Source organism: Macaca mulatta, chromosome 5 (assembly GCF_049350105.2).
Source record: "Macaca mulatta isolate MMU2019108-1 chromosome 5, T2T-MMU8v2.0, whole genome shotgun sequence".
NCBI lineage: Eukaryota > Metazoa > Chordata > Mammalia > Primates > Cercopithecidae > Macaca > Macaca mulatta.
In genome coordinates this window covers 173,779,437-173,804,664 of record NC_133410.1, presented here as the reverse complement: position 1 = coordinate 173,804,664, position 25,228 = coordinate 173,779,437, and the positions used below count along the sequence as shown (strand labels likewise).

At 38.8% G+C, this 25,228-nt stretch overlaps 1 protein-coding gene across 2 annotated transcripts in view; it reads right to left on the bottom strand.

Annotated features, from left to right (window-relative positions):
• KLHL2 (kelch like family member 2) overlaps positions 1–25,228 on the bottom strand; it is a 113,087-nt gene that overhangs the window by 72,863 nt on the left and 14,996 nt on the right. Inside the window, exons 3-4 of one of the 2 annotated variants that reach the window (XM_001100501.5) lie at positions 18,119–18,225; positions 8,419–8,540 (exon numbers count right to left, since the gene is read on the bottom strand). In XM_001100501.5, coding sequence (XP_001100501.1) covers positions 8,419–8,540; positions 18,119–18,225 — 229 coding nt within the window. The remainder of the gene's footprint in view (positions 1–8,418; positions 8,541–18,118; positions 18,226–25,228) is intronic. The other variant, XM_015139450.3, reaches the window with a different exon arrangement.

Here is a 25,228-nt window from a genome sequence, read left to right as displayed (position 1 = left end):
TCCACTTATTCTTAGTCCACTCCAAACCAGTTTTCATTCTCACCGTCACCTCTAAATAGCTTTTCCCAAGGTCACTAATGACCAGTGTGACCATATAATTTATCATCCACACCGGAACATTTCTGAGTAAAATAAACACTAATCAGACAAGACACCAGATTAACAGGCATAAAATAGGACTGTCTCAGGCAAACGAATGCAATGACACCTACACTGATATGGCTCAATTCACTTTCTTGACCTATCAGGAACATCGGACAGAGCCAAACACTGTCTCCTTGAAGCACTTTCTTCTCTAGAACTTGCATTCTGTGACACCACACACACCTGCTTTTCCTCCTACGACACCAGTACTCCATCTCCCTCATCTGCTCATCTAATATCTGGAATGCCCCAGATTATGTCTTTGGCTTCCTTTCTCTGTCTACATTACCTCTTAAAGTGACCTCGTTCACTTCAATATGCCACCAATATGCCAAATCTACCTCCCTAACCTGACCCCTTCCCATCACAGAACCAACCTATTCAGCATCTCTACTGGAAAGTCCAACTGGTAAAAGTTAACACAACCAAAATAGAACCATTAATTCCCACCACCCCAAATATATGTCCCCATCCCATGTCTTCACCATCTCAGACAATAGCACTATAATCCACCCAGTTGCTCACGCCAAAAATGCAGGAGCCATTCTTGATCATTCTCCTTCCTCCATCCCGTCATGCAAATCCATTAGTAAATTCCATTGGCCCTACCTCCAAATATCTCCCAAATCTATTGTTCACCATCTCACGCCAACAACCCAGGCCCAAGCCACTAGTCTCTCACTTAGCCTACCCCAACAGGTATCTAAAGGGCCTCCGATTTCTTCTACTGCCCCCACAGTCCATCCTCCACCTAGCAGATGGGAAAGGGGAACAATCTGTCTAAAGCATAAATTCCCTGCCCAAACTACAACTGGAACAAAATCAAACCCCCTTATCATAGGCTACAAACCCACTTTGTCTGGCCCCATCTACCTTTCTAACCTAATCTCATCTTTCTCCACTCTCTCATCATTTAGTCTGCTCAAATAATAATCGTCCTTTTCTTTCTGGTCCATAAAACGTGCCAAACTTATTCACATCTCAGGTCCTTTGCTCTTTCTGCTTGGAATGTTCTCTGTCTTTACTTTTACATCACTCCCTTCTCTTCATGCAAGTCTCTGCTCAAATGACTCCTCCCCAGGGAATAATGTAAAATTTACCTGTTTCTCTATCTATGGGTATATTATTTGTCTCGTCCCTACCCCGCCTCTACAATGTAAAGCCTTTCAAGACAGGGACCTTATCTGTCCTGCTTGGCATTGTAACACCAATGGTTGGAACAGTGTCTGGCATAGAATAGATACCCCATAAATATTTAATAAACTGTTGATTGAAAGATAGAATTCATCAAGATCAATACTGGCAGTGAAAATAAAGAGGTAAGCTCAACAGCTTAGATATAGGGAAGGTAAAGGGCAAGCCATGTATAAAAAGCAGTAAAGTGGTTCTTCATCCATATCTGATCTGGCCTGATCCAGCTACAGGTCTTAAAAATCTTAGATCTTCAAGTGCAGTTCAATTCGGTCCTAAACTAATCCTGACCAATACCACAAAGCTTATTGGGCACCTAATCAGTGTCTACAGTCTGGCGTTAATCTTGCTGCCCTAAAGGTGATATGCTCCCCTAAGTACCCTAATGCTTGCCAAGCCACAGCGTGACTCCTAATGCCCCACATAACAAGCCCCAGATCCTGGGTTTGCTGCCCAGTTTCCTATGGGCATGCAGACCCTCCACAATCTCAAACTTACTTGGTTGTGGTCATTACAATTGCCCAGCCCTTATCAAGTCTCTTGACAAGCCAGAAATATAAGAGCTGTAGGCTTGAGTGTTCACCCAGGGCAGCTCTTCCTGGATAAAGGCACTGCCATCAGCCTAACAGTAGATGCCACCACCACTACCAACACCACAAAACTCCTGCTGCCAGGCTCTCTGCAGCATCTCATTCAGACCTGAATTTGTAACTCAACTCTAAACATTTCAGTTTGTACTGCATGCTACCCTCAGTTTTTTGTTGTTGTTGTTATTTTGAGATGTAATCTCACTCTGCTGCCCAGGCTGGAGTATAGTGGTACGATCTTGGTTTACTGCAACCTCCGCCTCCCGGATTCAAGCGATTCTCCTGCCTTAGCCTCACGAGTAGCTGGGACCACAAGTGTGCACCACCATGCCTGGCTAACTTTTGTAATTTTAGTAGAGATGAGATTTCACCATGTTGGGCAGGCTGGCCTTGAACTCCTGAGCTCAGGTGATCCGCCTCCCTTGGCATCCCTCCAAAAGTGCTGGGATCACAGGAGTGAGCCACTATGCCCAGCATACCTTCAGTTTAAAAACTACTTTTTTGAAAATGTCAAAAAAATAAAATAAAATAAACACAAACACACAAAAAATACTTGTTGAGTGCTTGCTCCATCAGGTCAGTGCTCCTACACCTAGCCCTATTCATCTCTGGCTCAAGCTCCAATGCCAATCAGAGGTTAAGCAACTTAGGCAAGGTCACATGGCATTTAAACAGCAAAGCCAAGATCCAAACCCAGTCTAAGTATATACTGTATTCATTGTGCTTTGTTCCTTTTTTTTTTTTTTTTTTGGAGCACCAGGACCGGACCGAGTACTTATCAGATATTCCATCGATGACTGTTTAACTGATAGAGTGTCTTATTTTTAAGACAGATTTTTATAACAAATCTCCACCTAATGGGAATTTCATTTCAATGTTTACCCACACAATATAGAAATACACAAAGCAAAAGCACTCTTCACCAAAATCCACTTTACCTACTCACCTGATGAACCAACTCTCTCCATGACCTCAGTAAGTACACTCTACTGTGCTTGCACACATCTGCTCCTCCAGCTGGGATGCATTTTACCAACTCGTACATGTTGGATTTGCTCCCACATCTGTTTATGACACTTGCACTTATTGAAATTACACAATTTAAGTAAATGAATTCAATGAAATGTGAATGTAAAAAGAGCTCTTTCTATGAAAACTAAGTTGGCTGCTTTGGAGTGGCTTGATCAATGTGTTACTGGAAAAAAAATAAATGTTTTCAATCCAATTAGACATGGGAGGAATGAAAGAGAAACTGTATAATTCAAAGAAGATTCTGCATTGAGATTTCTTTTCAAGTGTCTCAGTTCTTGCTGCACTTAAAAAAAAAAAAAAAAAAAAAGGCCTGGAAATTATAGTTGGTGCGTGATTATGGTGTGGTTTGTGCAATAAAGGACCTGCGGCTCTAGAAACAGCTGACCATACTTAGTTTTACAAACAAAGACTGGCATACAATTGTAAATCTACATGTTTGAGGTTAAAATATTTAGGGTACACATGTACTGTTTTGGTGATTTCTCTACTTTGGCAGGCTTTTTATTAAGCCAATTTAAAGCTTTTTCAACTATGTCAACAGGCCTGGTACCACGTAAGCCCCTCCATGTGATGTCCTCCTTTTGGGAACACGCAGAGTAAAACACTATCTATATAGCATACTCCCAGCAGTTCTGGTTTGAAGCAAAACCACCACCACCTGCCCCACACCACCAATAAAATGGACACACTATGCTGAATTTCTACTATACTGAGATTGTGTTAAACAATGAGTCTGTTATTACCAATAATTGACTTTAGATGTCCCTTGAAAAACTCTCATTTAAATTCTGTTTCATTTCTAAAGAGACGTTTCTGTCTCAAATAATTCCAATTCGTCTAACATACGTTTCATGAGCTTTTTAAAACTCATCCATTCAAAATTATCAGATGTTTCTTAAATTCTTCTAGATGATAAAAGTTCTAATATAGAAAGAATCCGTAGATGAGTACTCATAGTATTAATTTAGGAATGAGAGCATTTACTTTCATGGGCACTGTTTATTAACATCATTACCTTTGTTTTTAACACTTACATCAAGTGAAAAACTCTTACCTACTTTTAGGAAGCCAAAACAAATACCCAAAGGCTGAGAAGCCAAACTCATGTAACAAAACTACAAATTTAGCAATGAAGTAAATGCTTTAAGGTTTAAGATCTTTTAGGATTCTCCAAAAATGTTAATTAATACATCTAATGACATAGCATATATCTTGAATAATTTTTGGATCGTGAAAAAAATTTTTTAGTTATAAAGACATTTACATTTTTGAATTTACAAACTCTCTTTGTAAGCAATACTAGTTAATGACGATTTAATAGTTGCTGTGTGACGTTGAGCAAATTATTTAACCTTCTTAAGCCTATTTCTTCAATCACATTGGGGTAACACCTATCTTACATGGAGGCATAAACATCAAATGAGCTACATATAAAATGCTTAGCATATAGCTGGAGATATACCCATGTGAAAATCCTTCATACACACACACACATATACACACACACAGACACACACGCACTTACATATTTATATTTTTTATATATAAAGCCAAGTATTCTTGGCCGGGAGTGGTGGCTCATGCCTATAATGCCAGCACTTGGGGAGGCCAAGGTGGGCAGACTGCTTGAGGTCAGGAGTTCAAGACCAGTCTGGCCAACATGGCGAAACCCCATCTCTACTAAAAATACAAAAATTAGCCGGACGTGGTGGTGCATGTCTGTAGTCCCAGCTACTTGGAAGACTGAGGCGGGAGAATTGCTTGAAACTGGGAAGCGGAGGTTGCAATGAGCCAAGATCACACCACTGCACTACAGCCTGGGCAAAAGAGCAAGACTCTGTCTCAATAAAATAAAAAGATTAAAAAATTTAAAAATAAAGCCAAGTAATCTTAACAGTGGAAGGTGGGGCAAGCAGCAAGGTACACGGATTCTCTGAAAGTGTATTGAAAACGTATGCAAAACTTTGTGTAGATAAGCTAATGTGCCCTTTCCTTAGGAAAGGGTTGACAGTTTTTCATCAGATTCTCAAAGGTGTCCATAACCACCAAATGTCCAAGAGCATACTTTTCAATAGCCTTTGGCTGTATTTTCTCTATTCCCCAGATTTATGCAGTTGATAAAGTTGGCTTTGAAACTCTAGACACAAGTTAAATTTTAATTCTCTCAACAACAACCACCACCAAAAAAGTTGAATTACAAGTGTAGTCATAGGTAAAATATTGGTTCTCCTTTTAATTCCCTTTAAAAAAAACTGTAAATTCATTTAGCTCAAATTATCCTCCAATTTTGCCATAAATAAAACCAAATGTCCAAACTTAAAGCCAAAGTTTAAAAACCTGAACAAACAAAAAAACAACAGCAGCAACATACACAAACACACAAAAAGCTAGGAGACCTGGAACGGCCAAGAATTAAAGCCCTATTGCTTGTATAAATCAGAAGGGACTATAATAACAGTAGTCCCTTCTTTGGAGTTAATTTTTTAAATTACTCATTCCCTCATTCTGACTCCAAGTTAACAACTTTCATTTCAAATAGCTATTATATCATTTAAAGTTGGTGTAATAAGAAGACCGTACGGTATCATGGAAGAGACCCTACACTAGTAATCTGGGAAAACAGGGTTATAGCCCTGTTCTGTCGCCAACTGACTGCCAACAGATGGCTGAACCTCAGCGTTCTACGGCACCATGATTCTACATCAAAACATGCAATCCCAAAGATACTTTCCAGCCCAATATTGTACTTTATTACTAAAACAGAAACTTTACATAAGGGAGGTCACCTGGTAAAAGATTTGAGTCTAGGTCTAGTGAGAAAAATATACCACCACCAAGAACCATTTGAATTACAGAAACTTCTGTTCCCACTGTCAGCACCTTCAGGGCATATAAATTCAGAGCACGGCTTTCAGTTAGGGCCACTTAAAACTTCAGCTTAACGTTAATAACACCAGACACCTCCACCATACTGCTTTTTTCACCATACTGCTTTTTTAAGGTGGACAGCACTTCACAAGAAAGATTTAACAAAACACAGATTGACAAAAAATACATAAAACAGGAAAGAGGAGTCTGGTGTATCTTGATATCGTATAGTCTTATTTTTTTCATTGAAAAACACATGTTATGGAAAAAGCAGCTATTTTTAATCAAATTTATTTCTCAACTGCCTTTTCCAAAACAAGTATTTTTCAATTGAAAATAAAAGAAAGCTTTACAAACCAGGATAGCCCTATGCTGAAGAGCTATCCCTCCCCCTCTTAAAAACAAAATGAAACTATACAAATGTTAAGCATCTAATAAGCCTGCCAAATGTAACTCTTAGAATGTATTCCTGCATATTCTAAAAGCTAAGCAATATATACAAGAGGCAAATTAGCATGGCAAGAGTTTTCTGAAAGGCTGTGATGACTAATATTTCAGGACTGGAACATGACAGTTATTAAAAGAAACATGAGAGGCGTTCTCCTAACTCCTAATAGGCCCATGTCCCCACCACAAGAAATACTACAAACAACATTCAGGGCTGAATTCACACAGTTTTGTCTCTAATGCCTAAATGATTTTTCTCAATTTTCTCCCATGTGGTCCATTGTGAATCAAAGAAATCAGTAATTCATTTGTTGAAGGTCAAATACAAGGGCATAACGAGGCCCATGCGCTAAAGTGAATAAAAGGAATGAACAAAAAGAAACCAAGATAAACTCCTGTTGAAAACAACGCCCCAGAATCTAGCAAATAGTTTAAATGTACCTAAAAGACAAGAATGAGATGACATATTAGTACAGTGATCTCATGACATATACCAAACACTTTCTTCCATGTTAAAAAAAAAAATTCATCTGGCATCTGATGCATACATTTAGAAACATCCCCAATATTGACCAAGGTTTTTCAAATGCCTTACCTCATAACTGGAACTTCCAAGCAAAGGCTAATGAGGCCATCTGGGAAAGATCACCAGGAGACCTTACTACTGCCAATATTTCACATGGAACAATCGATAGCATGTCTTAAAAAGTGCAAAGATTTCAATCTCCAAATTCGTTTTGTAGCATATTTCAACTAGCTAGCAGGGATAAGGATTAAGCCAACAACTTCCTATTTGTGTAAGTAGAATTTAAAGATTATTTCTTAAGAATTTAGCCCTAGTTATTTTTGTTGTCCTTAAAACAAAGTGTCCCTGTTAGAAGGAATATAAATAAACACACATTTTTCAGATGGCAATTTGGCATCGCTATCAAAAAATTAATATACGCATGTACTCTTTGATTCACCAATTCCATTTTGAGGAATCCAGCTTATAAAGTTTGGGGATGCAAATGTAAAACTGTCCACTCATTGCACTGTTTATATAAAGGTGAAAAATCATACATATATATAGCCGATTAACATGAGTTAGACCCATATACATTAATGTGTAAAGACCCCTAAGACACTGTTCAGTTCAAAAAGCAAGTTTCAGAACAAGTATAGTATTTCTTATGTAAAAAATCTGTGTGTACGTGTGTGTGAATAAACACATGGAAAATGGTCTGAAGGGATTCACGGTAGATAACAGAAGCTACCCTCTAGGGAAGAAGAAGTGAATCAATGGATGTGGACTGGGGTAGGTTCAAAGAGAAGGGCAGTTTTCTAAAGAGGGATTTTCACCTTTTACTCCACATCCATCTGTATTATTTAAACATTTATGTAACACACATGAAACATTTGTTCTTTACAGGAAATAAGATGCAATGTCAACTTTTAGCTAAACTCCAGAATCACTTAAAGAGGATGCTCAAATAGTGAAACAAAGAATAGGCTGGGCATATGGAGGTTCACACCTCTAATCCTAACACTTTGGGAGGCTCCAGAGGGTGGATCACTTGGAGTCCAAGAGTTTGAGATCAGCCTGGGGAACATAGTGAGACCTCCCTACAAAAAAATAAGAAAACTGGCTGCGCACAGTGGCACATGCCTGTAGTCGCAGCTACTTGGGAGGCTGCGGCAGGAAGACTGCTTCAGTCTAGGAGGTCGAGGCTGCATGATCCATGATCAAGCCACTACACTGCAGCCTGAGAGACAGAGCAAGATCGTGTATCAAAAAAAAAAAAGGCAGAAATAAAGAATATCGGCAGTCAAAAACATTCTTGTAGACTATACCCTTCCAAGGAATAAAGAAAAACTGTGGGCAGCATCGATCAACAGTTATAAAAGAATATGACAGTGTTTTCATGAAAGAACAAGTATCATTCAGGGAACTAAAGGATTTGTATCTTAGATCTTAAGGAATATAAAAGATACTGAACTCAGGAACATTACTAAAAAGATGTAATCATTCCAAATATTTTTTAGAAATACCATTTTCACAATGAATCTTATTATTTTGGTGCAAAATGTATACTGTGTGGGTATGCTTTTTTTTATTAAAAAAACTGTATGCATAAATAGCTAGATGGTGTGAAGTGTTTACTCTTACCTGTACATTTTCTTCTGTAACCTGAATTTCTGCAGTGTAAACGTAATCAATCAGCATCCTCAGGGTCCAGCCATCTACCTCTTTTATTCTAACTCTCTTTGCTCGGCTCTCACTCATCTCACCTAAAACACAAAGGAATAAGAGTGATGTTACAGCAAGACACTGCTGTGGAAGTTCCGATGCCAATATGGATGGATACATCTTGCCACTCACTGTATTCAACGAGCAGCATAATCAGCCACTTTTTGGAAGCCGAAAACACTCCCCTTCCTCTTCCAAAGCTTACCTGAGCAAATCATAATATGTACTTTTGTTACCCACTTGTACCTCAAAATCGTATCACAACAATGAATGTGCCATATGTCCAGCTGCATGAACTATTCTTGTGGCTACAGGATCAGTAGCTGAGGCTGTCCCTGCTTTGGGGCATTTGTTGTCTTTACAGATTTCTAGTCATGACTAGAAGAGTAACGATGTTACTGCCTTTGGCTAATAGCAATGAACGGCTGCTAAAAAGCACCCACCTGGTTAGCATTACTCCTTCAACAAACACACAAATGCCTGCAGGGGCATGCACAGCCTGCATCAGACACAGAAGCTCCACCCTCAGTGAGCGGTCACAACCCTCACTCCAGAGACAAGGAGAAAACAAATTACTTATGATGCTGAGAAAATGCAAGGCATAACAGGGATCACAATAATAACAAAGGGTTAGTCAATAACAAAGCTTGTTACAGAGATCTTCTAGCTCAGATTCAGTTTGTTTGTCATCCGCAGCAACTTCACGCTGAAGTCACTTCCATACCAGCTTTATTACTAAAACCAGGCATCCTTCTACAAAACTGCCTGCAAAAAAACAGTACAAGACTTTCTTCCTAATACCCACCTGTTGAAAAGAAATAGGGAAAGAGAAAAGAGAAGGGATGGTCCCTAAGCCAAGGAGACTTGGGGAGAGCAGGAGGCAAGTTTAAGCATCTAGGTGTGGACAACATAAGTGAACCATGATACTTGGGGACACAAGCAATTGAACGGGGGTGGGGAGGGATTCAATTAAAAATCAAAAGGACAGTCCAAGAATAATGCTGAGGGCCATGGGCAAAAAAGATTTGGCTCTAGAATTCACTAAGTTTTAAAGATAAAAGAAGCATGAGAACGTGCCTTCATCACCTTCACTTTAACCAAGTGTCTCTTATTAAAACAACACTGCCTCAAGATTTCTTGAAAGCTCGCTTCTTTTTCAGATACAATGCACTGTCAGCAACCATAAACTATCAGAAAAGTCTATGGGAAATCATAAATACACAAAATTCCTTTGTAAACACAAACCCTGGGAGGAGAGAAATAACAATCGTCATGTACATTTAACTGTGTGCTTCCCTGGAGATTATCTCTGACAAGATCTCAGAAAGAAGCTGTTCACCTCAGAGCTAAAATATTCCAAAAACTACCCTGCTACTTCCCAGGAAGAAAAGCATCTCTTTGTATGACAAGGGAAGTAGGAGAGTTAATGAGAAAGATGAACCTATACCTACGTAGCAGGATGAAAGGGGACTGAGTTGTATGTCTGGTGCTGCAGCAAATGTTTTTCCCCTGCTTACAGAAAGGGGGAAAAAGGAAGGTCAAGGAATACAGAAAAATAAGTCTTCAGCCACATATAAGGCACCTGCCTCTATCCTATTCTTGCTGGATCCTGTGGATAGTTGGGGTTTGTATAAACTGAAGCCTCTTTTGTGCCAAAAGTTAAGATATTCTGGTGATTCCCACCTGGACTTTAGACAAAGCCCATAACTGATTCACCTACAGGGCCCCAATAATACACGAAGCCCTTCAGGGCCTGGGGCCATGTGAGCACAAAGCCAAACAGCCAGTACTCAGTTAAACGGGACTCACCTTAGACAAAACCAAGCAGGACTTTAATTTACATGTATGGCTGAAAAATAATTAGTTCTCCGCCAAACAGTTTTTAATATTACAGTTTTTAAGGTATTGCTATATGATGCATTTTGCTAATTCAAATATTTGTCATTTTAAGACTATTTTTCTCCCCAGAAAACTGTATCTGCTTCCAATAAATTCAATCTCAATTATATACTGTTTGAAAACATTTTAATATTTTTATATTAATTTATAAGAACAGTAAGAAAAACAAAAAACTTGCCCATGACTGCACTGATGGTTTAAAAATTCTAATTACTATGAATCAAAGCACATACTAAAGAGAATTGTAGAAGTTATTTATGTCTAATTCCAGTAGTCACATATTACCTTAGTTTTTGCCCTTTGCTGTGTTTTCAGAGGAAATCTTTAAACGGTATGGCTTTGTGAGATTTATGATTGATAATGCATTTTAAAAACTATCCAAAGAGAGTCAGGTGCTGTGGCTCACTCCTGTAATCCCAGCTACTAGGGAGACTGAAGCAGGAGAATCACTTGAGCCCAGGAGTTCAAGACTAGCCTGGGCAACATAGCAAGACTTTGTCCGATTTAAAACAGAAAAAAAGCTAGGCTATCCAATGATACTGTACATAGTTTATCCTTACCATTTGTAACCTCCCATAATCTCTATAGAGATTATAGTTTCTTGTTTATGTTTTGATCACATAACTCTGAAGTTATATCAGAACTCTGAAACCACATTATGCAATCCATACAAACACCTATACTAAAAACCTAAGTGACGGTCATCCTTGACTCTCTCCTCTTCCTTACTCACCAATCCCACAGTTCACCAAAACTTGCAGAATTAACCTTGGATAGATCTCAAATAAATCTTCTCACCTTCTCGCCATTGGGGGGTCCTATAATCTCTTGCTAATACCAATGGAGCCACCTCCTAATTCTTTTCCTGCCTCCAGTACTGACTCCACAAATCTGAGCATGGAGTTCAAAAATCCTTTGGTTTCTCCCAGTCCAAGCACACATGTCCAGCCCCTGATTCATTATCTAGCCTTCCCTCTCTCCCCCTGCCACTTCTAAACCTGAAATACATTAATGAGAAGCTGTTTGTTGTTTTCTACAGACGCCAGGCAATGTCTTACCCCTGATGCTCCTGTTGAACACTGTCCTCTCTGTCTCCCCACCCACTCATTTCCCAGGCTACTCTCCACTGGAACCTCTCTAGGTAGCCTTATCTGTTGGTGGCCCAAGGCTGGATTAACGCTCTCACTCTAGGTACAGTTGGGTAACTCATGCAAATCCACTCTGTCATAATCAACTCTTTACCTAGTTCTCCTCCTCTGAATTCTTAAGTTCATGAGAACACCGATGAAGCCTTTCTTATCTCTGTATAACATGTCTGACATCTAGTAGATACCCAATAAATACTGGTTGGATAAATAAATGACTAGATGAATAAAAAGTAAAGCAAGTGCCAATTTAAAATGTAGCATTTTGGTTGGGCGCAGTGATTCACACCTGTAATCCCAGTGCTTTGGGAGGCCGAGGCGGACGGATCACGTGAGGTCAGGTGTCCAACACCCGCCTGGCCAACATGGCGAAACCCTGTCTCTACTAAAAATACAAAAATTAGCCAGGCATGCTGGTACAAGCCTGTAATCCCAGCTAGTTGGGAGGCTGAGGCAGGAGAATTGCATGACCCTGGGATGCGGAGGTTATAGTGAGCTAAGACCACACCACTACACTCCAGCCTGGATGACAGAGCAAGACTCTGTCTCGTCAAACAAATAAATAAGTAAATAAATTAATTAATTGAATAAATACATAAAATATAGCATTTTTACTTAACATAACTAATGGCACTTTAATTAGTCTTAAACATGGATATTCTAGCTATGAAGGATTTCAGTCAACAAACATTTATTGAACATCACTATACATTACAGGGTGAGCCAAGCACTTTCACTAGCAAATACCATATCATCTCTACTTTTTCTTTTTTTGTTTGAAACAGAGTCTCACTCTGTTGCCCAGGATGAAGTTCAATTGTTTAATCACAGCTCACTGCAGCCTTGAACTCATGGCCTCAAATGATTCTTCCGCCTTGGCCTCCCAAAGTACTGGGATTATAGGCATGAGCCACTGCACCCAGTCTCATATCTACTTTTATTGAGAAAAAAAAGGAAGTCCTCCAAATCATGAAAGTGTTAAGAACACATATATAGCTAAAAACATTTCCATCTCGCATGCCTGTAGTCCCAGCTACTCAGGAGGCTGAGGCAGGAGAATCGCTTGAACCCAGGAGACGGAGGTTGCAGAGAGCTGAGATCATGTCACTACACTCCAGCCTGGTGACAGAGCGAGACTCCATCTCCAAAAAAAAAAAAAAAAAAAAATTCCATCTCAAGGACCTTTAATCAGGACTCCTGAAGCCCAACATAAACTGGTAACTTCACTTAACCACTGTAAAATGAATTTATCCAATGAATACATGAAAAGTGAATAGGTTTAAAAAGATAAACGCTAAAATTCATTTCATTTTTAAAATTCTATGATTCTAATTTCAGTTATTTAGCACACAAAACATCTGGGGAAAAAAAAAACACATAAAAGTGTGACGCAGAAACTCTGTGCTGAAACCCTAAGAAATAAATAACAAATTTATAGCTATGTTTAATAAATAAATTTTATTCCATTACTTTGCAAGTTCCACTTGTCATCTACTCTAATCACTACCACCTTTTTCTTCTTGGGTTACAAAGCAATTACTGACACACAGGAATTTTCAGTTTGGCAAGCTGACCCAGGTGCCCCACCAGCCACTCTCTATGATGGTCAAAGCAGGTAACTCTCCAGTTCTACAGCAATTCTAAGGCCAACATGTTAACTGCATTGCCCTTCCAGTTTTGATCTGGTTTGGGTAACTTCTGCGAAAGGTTCCTTAGCTCCTAAAAGAGAGTGTCCTCCTTCCTTGAGTCCACTCAAGGAAGTGGTTGTTGGGTCCACTGTTGTAGGCATCTTTCATTTAAGCGGGGAACAAACCTTAGGATGTTTTTATTGAGGACAGAAGGGTAGAGAGACAGAAGGAAGAAGATTCTTGATAAAATTTTCAAGCTCATGTCTGGTGCCCAGCCTGCTTTCTTATTATTTAAACCAGTTTGAATGGAGCTTGCTGTTACAAGGCAGCCTAAACATTCCAACTTAAGTTCTTTGTGCAACATTCTATTTAATTTTTTTCAGAGCCATCATCAATACCAGAAATTATATTTCGTGTGTTTACTTACTGTCTAACCTTTCTTCTTCTTCCTAACTAGAATCACGAGAACAGGAACTTATCTGTTTTATTCATCACTCTAGTCCCCAAAGCCTAGGACAATGCCTAGCAGAGAAGATGCTCAATAAATACTCCTTGATGAATGAAAGTATGAATCTTAGACAAACATAACCATGTACACAGCTTTTTAAAATCTGACTTCTTAGTAACTCAAACAATAATCTGTCTTTTCCTATTCTAATTTATTTTACTGAATCATGTTCAATATGACAAAAGAAATCAAAAAGCACACCAAAAAAAAGGCTAAAAATAAAAATTTAGTATTCAGTACTTCTCACCAGATTTCAGAAATGTTAGCCTGTGGCACAAATAAATCTCAAAGTATGTGTTAAGCAAACAGCTTTCCAAATGCCACATTTGTAACCAAGAAGTAATCTAAAAACACAAGAACCCAATTTGGTACGTTCTTTCTTAAGTAATAGTTAAACAACTTGGCCTTGCTCTAAATAGGCCCATACTTCACAAAGTAAAACCCTGTGACTCTATCACAGAATTACTTTTCACTTCCCTTCTCTACTCAAACACTTGGAACTATGATGAGTAACAGAATTATTTCTTAGGTGATATAACTTAAATGAATACTTCACCTACAGTTTATGAGATTAAAAGTAAGAGCCAACGAAGAACATCTGCATATTCCCCATTTCCTAACAGGTTAGTCACACGAAAACAGAAGAGTAGGGAAACTCCCTGTCCCTGAGCAAGAGAATGTAAATGTACCTGATGTTTGGTGGAATGAAAGCATCCAATGGTCTACTTGTTTACCTCACCATAATTTAAAAAAAAAACAAAACAAAACTTACCAGGGCTTCAGACCATGAAAAACAAATAAAGAAATAAAGTACTCATACTCTGGCAAATACTTAAATGAGTCTATATACACTAAATTACCTAGACCCAATCCCCGTGTCTTCTTTTTTTTTTTTTTTTCTTTTTCTTTTTTGAGACAGGGTCACATTCTCACTCTGTTGCCCAGGTGGAGGGCAATGGCATGATCTCAGCTCAGTGCAACCTCTGCTTCCTAGGCTCAAGCGATCCTCCTGCCTCAGCCTCCCCAGTAGCTGGGACTGACTATACAGGCACGTGTGACCATGCTCAGTAAATTTTTTAAAAAATATTTTTAGAGATGAGGTCTCCCTATTTCTACCAGGCTGGTTTAGAACTCATGGGCTCAAGCAATTCTGCCACCTTGGCCTCCCACAGTGCTGGGATTACAGGTATGAGCCACTGCGCCCTGCTTTTATCTTTTTTATCTAATCTCTGCCAACTTGTTGGCTAAACAGTAGATTCAAAAGTAGAAAAAAAAAAAAAATACAAAGATAGCCAGAAAGTCAAAGGGCATCTACTGCTGAAAAATCATAAAAGTTTAGCTTAAATAATAAGCACATAGAAAGATGCTCGACATCATTGGTCATTAGAAAAATAGAAATTAAAACTATAATACTATGCTACTTCAACACCCACTAGAAGGGCTATAATTTTTTAAAAAGCAAGAGCAAGTGCTGGCAAGGATGTGGAGAAATAGGAAGTTTCAAACATTGCTAGTAGGAACGTAAAACAGTGTGGTAACTTTGGAAAAACAGCTTAGCAGAATTTTTTAAGTATAAATGTACCATGTGACCTGGCAATTACACTCCTAGATATCTACTCCCAAGAGAAATAAAAATACATGTCCACACAAAGAACTGCGCGTGAATGTTCATAGCAATATTATTCATAATGGCCAAAAATTGAAACAACACAAAAACATCCATCGACTGGTAAATTGAAAGTCAAAAGTGGTCTATCCACATGGAATGCTATTTAGCAATAAGAACAGCTTCCTTTCAAACATCTATGACATGGATGAACCTCATAAACATTATGTGGGAACAAAAATGTTCTAAAATTGATTTATGGTGATGGCAGTACAACTCAGTAAATTTACTAAAAATAGTGAGTTGTGCATTTAATACAGGTAATTTTTTTTTTCTCACTCTGTCACCCAGTTCAGCGTGCAATGACACCACCTTGGCTCACTGCAACCTCTGCCTCCCAGGCTCAAGTGATCATTCCACGTCAGCCTCCTGAGTAGCTGAGACTATAGGCTAGTGCCACCACACTAAGCTAAATTTCTGTATTTTGATAGAGATGGGTTTTCGCCGTGTTGCCCAGGGTGGTCTTGAACTCCTCAAGCAATCCACCTGCCTCAGCCTCCTAAAGTGCTGGGATTACAGGTGTGAGCCACTGCGTCCAGCCCTGAAATGGGTAAATGTTATGATATATAAAATATGCCTCAATAAACTAGTAAAAAAAAAAAAAAACACATTAGGTACTCAATTCACACTTTGCATATGTGCCAGAAATTAACACAGTATTCCTATTTTCAACTACTTTAGCGCATAGCAATCTAAAATTTGACTACGCACAAAAGGTATATTCTCAGACAGAAACCAGTTGAATTGCAAAAGCACCTACCTACTAGTTAGTTGCGATACACTATAAATACTTAGAGAATCAGAATGTCTTCAATGCCTCATTCCCTTCCTTAGGCAAAGTTCACATATTCATAAATCACATGTCAGCTAAATCATGAAGTAAACACAGAAGAGGGAAACCGAAATGCAGTTTAGATTATAAAGCAAACAGAAAAGAGAGCTAAAGACATAATAAGATCTCCTATCTCTACCTAGCATCCATATCACTGGATGTCTAAGGGTCAAGGAATTTGGAGACACTAAGTCTCCAAAGCCTTTTGAGGGGAAAGAAAACTAACCTTGGTCTTACAGGTATAAGTTAATCACTCTATTTTTGTCACTCTGTGGATAATAAAATATTTATCAAAAAAAAAAGAGTCTAACTTAAAGCTTTCCAATCTTGTACAGAATATAAAGAAATTTACAAAGTTAGAATAAAAAAGAATGGTGATGATGACCATAATAATTAGTGTCAAAATTAACTGATCATTTTCTATGTGTCAAGTGCTAAGAAATTCACACATATGACCTCATTTAATCTTCACAAAAACTCTAGGATGTGGGTAATATTATTATTCCCATTTTCCAGATGGGGAAACTGAAGCACAGATTGTAGTTCCAACAAGTAAGTGGCAACAGCAGTGTCATCTGAAGGAAGGCCACCAAGGGGGGGACAGCACTTTACAAGGAATTCCTGAAGTAGCCCAACACATTCCAGATTGAATCCTTCTCTTACAAGCCTTAGAGACCCTCTCTCTCTAGAAGTGTCCAGCAGTAATAAATAAGATGTAAATCAAGAGACTAAAGTGAACCCCAAGACATAAAAATCTGACTAGTCTCGCTTCATAGGTATTGACTTTTCAGATCAATCTCAGCTGAAAGGCAACCCTCCCAAACTACATCCTCAACTTGGCTCAGAGCCCACCTGCTATCCTTCTTCATTCCTGATTATTTAACTCTGTTCTGGAACAGCAAGATCATAAAAGGCTGAAAACTGAGTGGGGCTCTGGTCTCCTCACTACTCCCAAGACACCCAGAAAAGTTTTCACTCAGTCCATCTTCTCCATCTGACCTTCTACATTCATCTTCATCTGTGTAAACCCCTCAATCCATCAAGTCTGGGGAAATCCTTCTCTCAGTGCTGCCCACCACAGCCCTCAATGTCTGATCACTGCTGTGGGCACTCAGATCTTCCATACACTATTACCTATTAAAGAGCGCACATCCACCTCCCTGGCAACACAGGAAGCTTTTGGGGCAGGAAGCATGTTCACATTGTTTTTGTATGCCTTGAGATATCTAGTAAAACAGTAGCACCAAAAATACTTAATAGTTTCTAAAGTAAGAAGAGCTTTGTATTTTTGCTTTTTGGTATAACTACATTTCTATTTGTATTTTCTATTTGGCATACCAATACCCTAAGATTATAAACTCATTGATGTAACAGATAAAAACTTCATTTCTTTGTACAGTATATTTTAAAAAAGAATGAGAGTAAAGGATTCAAGTGTGACAGACATAAATTACTTCTTTTCCAGAAGTACTAAAATCATTCTATACATTTTCACAGTTGCCAAAGTAAAATCTAAGCTTGTAGATAAACCGCTTTATTTTCTTGTATTTCCAAATGAAGGATATTAAATAAACATCTTTTTGTTCAATGTAACACTAGATGAAACAAATATAAAAATCATTTTTAAAAAAGTAAAAGTGTTTTTCTTTTGCCAAAATAATAAAGTGCCAAAAAGCTATTATAAATGGCAGGAACTAATATACATAACTTACAGGGGGAAAGTTGAGCATAAAATTGTGAGTGTACGTATATATAGGCTTACTGACCCCCAACAATGAAAAACAAAGACGAGGAGGAATTTGGAACAAAGCAAGAACATTTTCTTCCATTGTAATTCTTCATTTCATGAAAGTAAAATGTTAATAACAAAAGAAAATGTGGTAAGAAAAGCTCAGATCTGAATACATTTTTTAAAATGCCCATAACTAAAATATTTCATACCTGTAAACATGGCATGAAAATAAGGACTACAGGCGGCCAGCACCACTCTATGAGCAGAGATTTCCATGTCTTCTGCCACAATTGTGACATCGCACAGCAAATTTTGACTGTGTAAAAAGCAGAGAGAAAAAAATGTAAATGATATCAACAATGAATGTACTGAACATCCTATGCAAAAATATTACAGTAAAGCCCACTTTCATCAAGTGGAGACTCATGTAAAAGACAGCCATCCTTTGGGACATGATCCCTAAACATGAAGTACATAGAAAACAGCTGGGATAAATGCCCAACATGCCTTGGATCCTCATTAAGAATCTTGCCTTTGAAAAACACAGAAATCTTCCCAAACTTGATTACTGATTTTTCAACCTAAAGGCAATTACTGGCAGCAAACCTATCAATGGACTGCAAAAGAAGAGGTTGTCTGACTAAGAAGTAGCAGTAGAAGTGGCAGGTGTAGTCTGACATGAAGATGAAGAAAAAACACATGCCGAAAACTAAATTGGGTCAAATACCCACCCCCTCCCAACAACAACAACAACAAAAATCTTAAAAGACCCTAGTTCATCAAGCAATGGTAAAATTATATTCAATTACACCTGCTGCTTAAAAGTCTTTGCGCATTTGAAGCTTAACTTAATCACAACATTTTACCAGCGCAAAATATCTCATCCCTCAAGGCCAGAAAATATTACATCTAAAGTCAAAAAGCACTTTGGCCAGGTGCAGTGGCTCATGCCTGTAATCCCAACACTTTGGGAGGCCAAGGTAGGTGGATCACTTGAAGCCAGAAGTTTGAGACCAGCCTGGCCAACATGGTGAAACCCAGGCTCTATTAAAAATACAAATATTAGCCAGGCATGGTAGACCACACCTGTGATCCCAGCTATTGAGGAGGCTGAGACACGAGAATCGCTTGAACCTGGGAGGCGGAGGTTGCATTCAGCCAAGATCGCACCACCGCACTCCTAGGTGACAGAGACTCTGTTTCAAAAAAAAAGCATTTTGTTACCTCAAAACAAACCATTATTCAGCAACCATAATTATTATATCTCTAATTTTAAAACATCCATTGCAATTCACTCAAAAACACGTGGTAAGCATTTTTGACATGCATATGTGGTGACAGATCGTACTCTCCAGGTAATTCATAATGTCACAGAATATCTTTAATAGAAAACGCTGCTGATGCTTATTCTAGAACAAGCAAGAAGGCTCCGAAGCCTAAAACCTGCCCTGCTAGCAGTCATACTATGAATGACTGAAATGGGTGTGGTGAAAGCAAATGTCCCTTCCACACCTCACATACCCAAGCACTGAATTTATGTCTATGTCCACAGCGCACGCAGGTCACACTTGGCACCCTCCTCTACTGTTCTATTTCCTAAAAGGGTGGCCTGCCTCCTTCTGTAATTTTCTAGTAGCTTACAAGCAACATTTGCCATGAGTTTGACCAAGTCCTTGAAGTTTTCCACCTGCCCATACTGCTTACAAACTTGTTCCCATAAAGTTCATGCCAAAACTTTTGGAGAGCCTACTGGTAACTACTCTCCTTCCAGTTTAGGAGAAATGGGAGAAAAAGAGTACCCCAGCATCAGTGATGACTGCATCCCAGGGCCTCATTGCTGAGGAGACTGCTATGCCATTTAGATTATAGTCTGGCTCGTGTGTTACAGTTTAATGGCTCACGATGCTGTATGAGACATACGGCAGGTCCCATACTGGAGTCATAAAAGGTGGCACAGTATCACTAATTTATAACTCCTCCAGATCATTTTAGAGAACTGACGAAGTGTACCACCTGCTCTGAGAATATAAAAGCATTCTGCAATTCTATGAATTCTATGGGTTCACATATAACTAGGGTGGGAAAAGTCAGTGGTGTCAGTGGCGTTTTCACGAAGGAACTATGCAAGAGTTTTACCTGCATGTATTATTTCATTTAGTGCCCACCACAATGTTATAAGGTTATTATTTTTATCCCCAAATTTACAGTTGGGGAAACCAAGGTTAAAGTCCTCCAACTAGTGGCAGTGCCAGGATTCAAAACCACAGGCTGACTCCAGAGCCTCTTGACCACTACACAAAACCTAAAGCTATACGGTTTTAAGATCTGTTAAAGTTTGAATAAAACAAGAAAGAGAAACAATAAATTATAAATAATAATTTACTTTTTGACATACTATATACTAGAAATTATTTTTAAGTTCTATATATAGCTAATAAAAGCTCCAATTTTAGTGTTAGCACTACCTCTACAGAATATTTTTAAAAATCAAAGTTTGCTCATTCATTCAACAAAGTACTGCAAGACCATCTCTGCCCTTAAGAAGACCAGCAGAAAAAACTGGCAACGCAAAAATTATAGGAGAAAGTGGAAAGCACCGTAATAAAGATGTTATGGAAAGGTGGGTGGGGGTGCATTTAAATCAGACTGGGGGTCAGACAGGGCTTGCTGCAGCTATTGGCCTTAAGCTGAGTTCTAAAAACAAGTAAGAGTCAGCTGGATCAAGAATGAGCACAAGAATCCCAAAGAGAACACGACGTACTACTGCATGGAGACCTAAAGCAGCAAAGCAGAATGTGGAACTGTGGGCCAAAAAGAGTGGGGAGAGAGAAGCGTGGCAGCAAAAAAACTCTGGTGGGAGGTAAGCAGGGTCAGCAGAGCATGCATGATCTCTCTAGAACAAAGCAATCCAGGTTTCTCTTTTGTGACCTGTGGATTTGAACACAAGATGAGTCAAGTGCGTAAGTGCATCTTTATGCCTATTTTCCTTCTGTCAGTAATCCCTCCTAGTGCTTTAGTTTCAAGATGGAACACAAGTGGAATTACACTTGAACACCTCAAAAATCACATAACTAATTACATTTGGCTTCAATTACAATTATTCATTGATCCAAACCTTCTAACATAATACCTGCTGGCTGTCACCTACATTACTGACTTGGCCTTACTGACTTATTAGTTGGTGTAAGTTAACTAATAAGGTTAAAACACTGCTAAAATATTATGCAGCCACATCCTGGGTTAGGTCCCAGAGCTACTTTACAAATTAAGGACATGCTTAGTTTTAGTATTCAATTTTTTATCTGTCTTCAGTAATAACATATTTTAAAACAGCATTAGAGATGAGAGAGCTAACAAACTCTGACTAGTTTGTGTCACTGAGTATACAATGAGTGTATATCAGTGTGTGTACATTGAGTCTGGCCCTTACCTCTTTCCAAATTTGCATGCTTACAAGAAGCTGAATGACTTTTGAGTGAGAGAGCTACGAATGAAAAGTCTGGCACTAAAAATAAGAAAAACTTCTTTTAGCAGCCCATATGCAAAGTCTTCCATAGTGAATTTCTAAGTTTATGTTCCTATTACTGAAAATCTAATGAGGGAATAAACTGTAGGAAAAGAAGGCCTTCAAAATAATGGAATAAATAAAGTTGTTATTTAGCAAAATTTGCATTTATTCATTCATTCATCAAGGACTGTGTGAGCTTACCAAAATAAACAAGATTAACAGCCATGACAGTATGAAGTTTACAGTCAGGTGAGGGAGACAGAGAAGGAAATAAGTGATTATAAAATGAACCCATGACTATTAAGATGGGACAGGTGTGGGATATTTGGAAACACACAGGAGAGGCTAGGCCCAACCTTACGGGAAAGCTTCAGAATGAAGTGGCTTCTAAGCTCAAATCTAAAGTGAAAAGAAAGGAGTTAGATAGGCTTAATGTAAAACTCAAATAGCACAGAATAAAGAAAGGCACTCCATCTCCTAAATAAAATTATATCATGAAAATTGGTCCTTCTCAGGAAAAAAAAAAAAAACCTGCTTTGAAAAGGCATGAAACATGCCCGAGCATACTAAGGAATCCTTGGGGTTTCTGATATAAAATGAATGAATTCCTAAGACTGAGAAAAATCTGTCACTGCTTTTAAAATGCACAGTGTCTATCTTCGTAAAAGTAAAATACGCCTCACAACACGGTGAATGTAGTCAATAATAATTTAATGATACATTTAAAAATAACTAAAAGAGTATAACTGGATTGTTTATAACACCAATGATAAATGCTTGAGGTCATGGACACCCCATTTGTACCCACAATTGTACTCAAATGTGATTATTATACATTGTATATCTGTACCAAAATATCTTAGGTATTCCTGAAGAAAAAGGGAGGCTCACTTAAGTTCACTGTTTAATTCACTTGCCATCTAAGTAACAAAGTATGAATTCATACAAGAGCCACAATAACAATTTCGCCAAAACTCAACAGCCACAAATCAAATTTTTTATGGATGCACAACAGATAATCTAATCCTAGTTAGTAATATAGGTCCCATGATGCCTAAAATCCTGGAGGAAAAACACAATAACCACTCCTTTAAGAAGGCACATCAGGCTATTTTGCTTAAATATCTTCTGGAATGTTAAGAACTGCTGTTATGAATGAACAACTCAATATTTATGGGTTATGCAGGATATAAAGGTGAACATTTGAATTGCTTCATATGATTCATCCTTACCGAACACTTTCAACTCCTAAATATTAAGGATCAAACTTATATTCCTTGTAAAGAAAGCTAATAGGTTGTGCCCCCATCACTAATACTCATTGAAATTGTTAAAGCTCAAGTACAGTCTTATCCTATAGCCTAAAAAACAGTAGTTTTTCTTTTTCTTTTTCTTTTTTTAATTGTAAAGACAAAATGCCACCAAAGACAGTTGCTCTTTGGTCATCTCCAAAAGCTAGCCATCTAATTTTGTCAATAAAACTTATCTGGGCCAGCCTGGCCAACATGGCAAAATCCTGTCTCTACTAAAAATAAAAAAAATTAGCTGGGTGTGGTGGCACACACCTGTAATCCCAGCTACTCAGGAGGCTGAGGTGGGACAATCACTTGAACCCGGGAGTCAGAGGTTGCAGTGAGCTGAGATCGCGCCACTGCATTCCATCCTGGGTGGCCAAGTGAGATTGTCTTGAAAAAAAGAAAAAGAAAAAAACTTACCTGGGGTACAGTCTGCTTCTCTGTCCCCTCTAGAGACCTAATACAGTGTGTTGCACATTATAAGCACTCTATGAAGATCTATTGGGTTTTGAAAACATTGGTGTTTTGAAAAATTTCCCCCATCCACACTTGGGAAACTTAGAGTTAAGAGCTGAATTTCCCACCAGAGATGCACTGCTGACCTAAAAGCCATCCTTTCACAACTCCAACATCATTAATCTTAGCACAACGCTCCGTTTCTCAGAAGCCTTCACTGAATCCCACTGCCCAGAGGATTAAGTCCAAATTCATCATACTAGTTAAGCCTGCCACAATTCTGCCCTTCTCTTGCTTCCTAACCTTTTCTGCACAGACTCCCCAGGATGAACCCTTGATTCACTTTATCCAACAGATGATGTTTATTCCCTCCCTGGCTTGTGCAATTAATTATACCAGGAAAGACCTTCCCACTGCATCCCCTCAGTGAATCCTGCTGCACTCCCAACAAGGCCCAACTGAAGCCCACCTCTGTGGGCTATGTGAATTTTCCTCGTAAGAATCCTTCTGGGCACCCACGATTTGCACACTTTTTCACTGCCTCATCCTCCTCTGTCCAGCAGCTCTCTAGACACTCAAAGGGCATGGGCTAAGTCTGATACTGTTTTTGGATCCCACATAGCATTTCAGGCATATTAGCTGATTAGGTGCTCACCAATACTCGTTGAATACACTGTTTACATGTGACTGCAGGGTTTTTAAACCAAATAATTTCAAGATATTCAAGCTCTTACTAGGCTGGGATATAAAGCTAGGTCTCTGAGCCTCCTGTCTAAAAACAATTAGTTTAAGAAAACAATAAAATGTCACATACTTTTTCTATCAAACAATTTTAATTCTGTAACTTAAACCTTACAGAACTCCTGTCTTCCTACCCCCATTCCCACAACCACACTTTACATCAGCCATAATTGAAAGTGACTTTTACTCCTAAAATTTTGCTTCCATCAGCCGAAGGTTCACATTAACATTCTTCGGCATACAGCCGTTGCTCTACCACTTTGAGGTTAGAGCCCAAGGGCAGAGTGGTGAGAACAAGGAAGTTCTCCCTTCCCAGAAGTCAGGAAACCACTCTCAGCTACCCTTTCCGGGCAACAGGAAGTTGACACAAGGACAGGAAATAATTAATGATTTTCAGCTGTACAAGGAATAGGCCTCTTCAGAGATTTTTTTTTAAAGAATTACTCAAAATGGCTATAAGATTTAAGAATGGAAGGGAATGACATTTTTAAAAAGGTCTGATGAACCCCAACAACAGTCCATTTTTAAAAATACTGTTGGTTGGCGCTTTCATTGAAACAATCCAGGTTATAGACCTGGCAGCCAACACTCTAGCTATTCAAAGGTCATTCTTTGTTCTGAAAATCAGCATTGACTACCAGCCCAGTGACATACTAGCTGCTGAAAGGGTGCCACATGAAGAACAAGAAGGTACTATCTGACAGTTATACGGTTTACATCCAAAAAGGGGCAAACAGATGAAGGAAGACTGGAGCTTATAAATAATCCTAGGGCCAGGCAAGGATACCACAGGGCTTGCAGGTAAGCAGGAAAAACATCTCTAAGCTGAGAATGTCAGAGCAGCACGGAACCTTAGACACCATCCTGTCCATTCCTCTCATTTTATAGTCAGGCTCAAACAAGTAAAACAATTGGCTCGAGGCCAGAGTCTGTCCCAAAACTCGGGTCATTGACCCCAAGGGAAGGAGCACTTGGTGTTACCTTCCCCGCAGTTTAGTGAGTCATGCCCAGGTCAACAGAGACCCACTCACATTAACACCAGCAGAACGCCAAGGCTACCCGCGCCCCACCCATAGGAGTGGGGAAAAAGAACATTTGAATAGTCTATTAAAAGTCAATCTTTTTAGACTTCTCAAAGAGAAAAAACAGCCATTAAAGATCCCAGTCTTAAAACAACCAGACTATTTTTCTTGCTTTTCTTACAGTTCCACTTAGTAACCAATGCATTTTACATTCTAATAACTACTGTCAAAACAGGATTAAAAACCCGAAACAGCACCCTCAGACTTGCTGGATTATCCCAGCTATATATTCTCCCA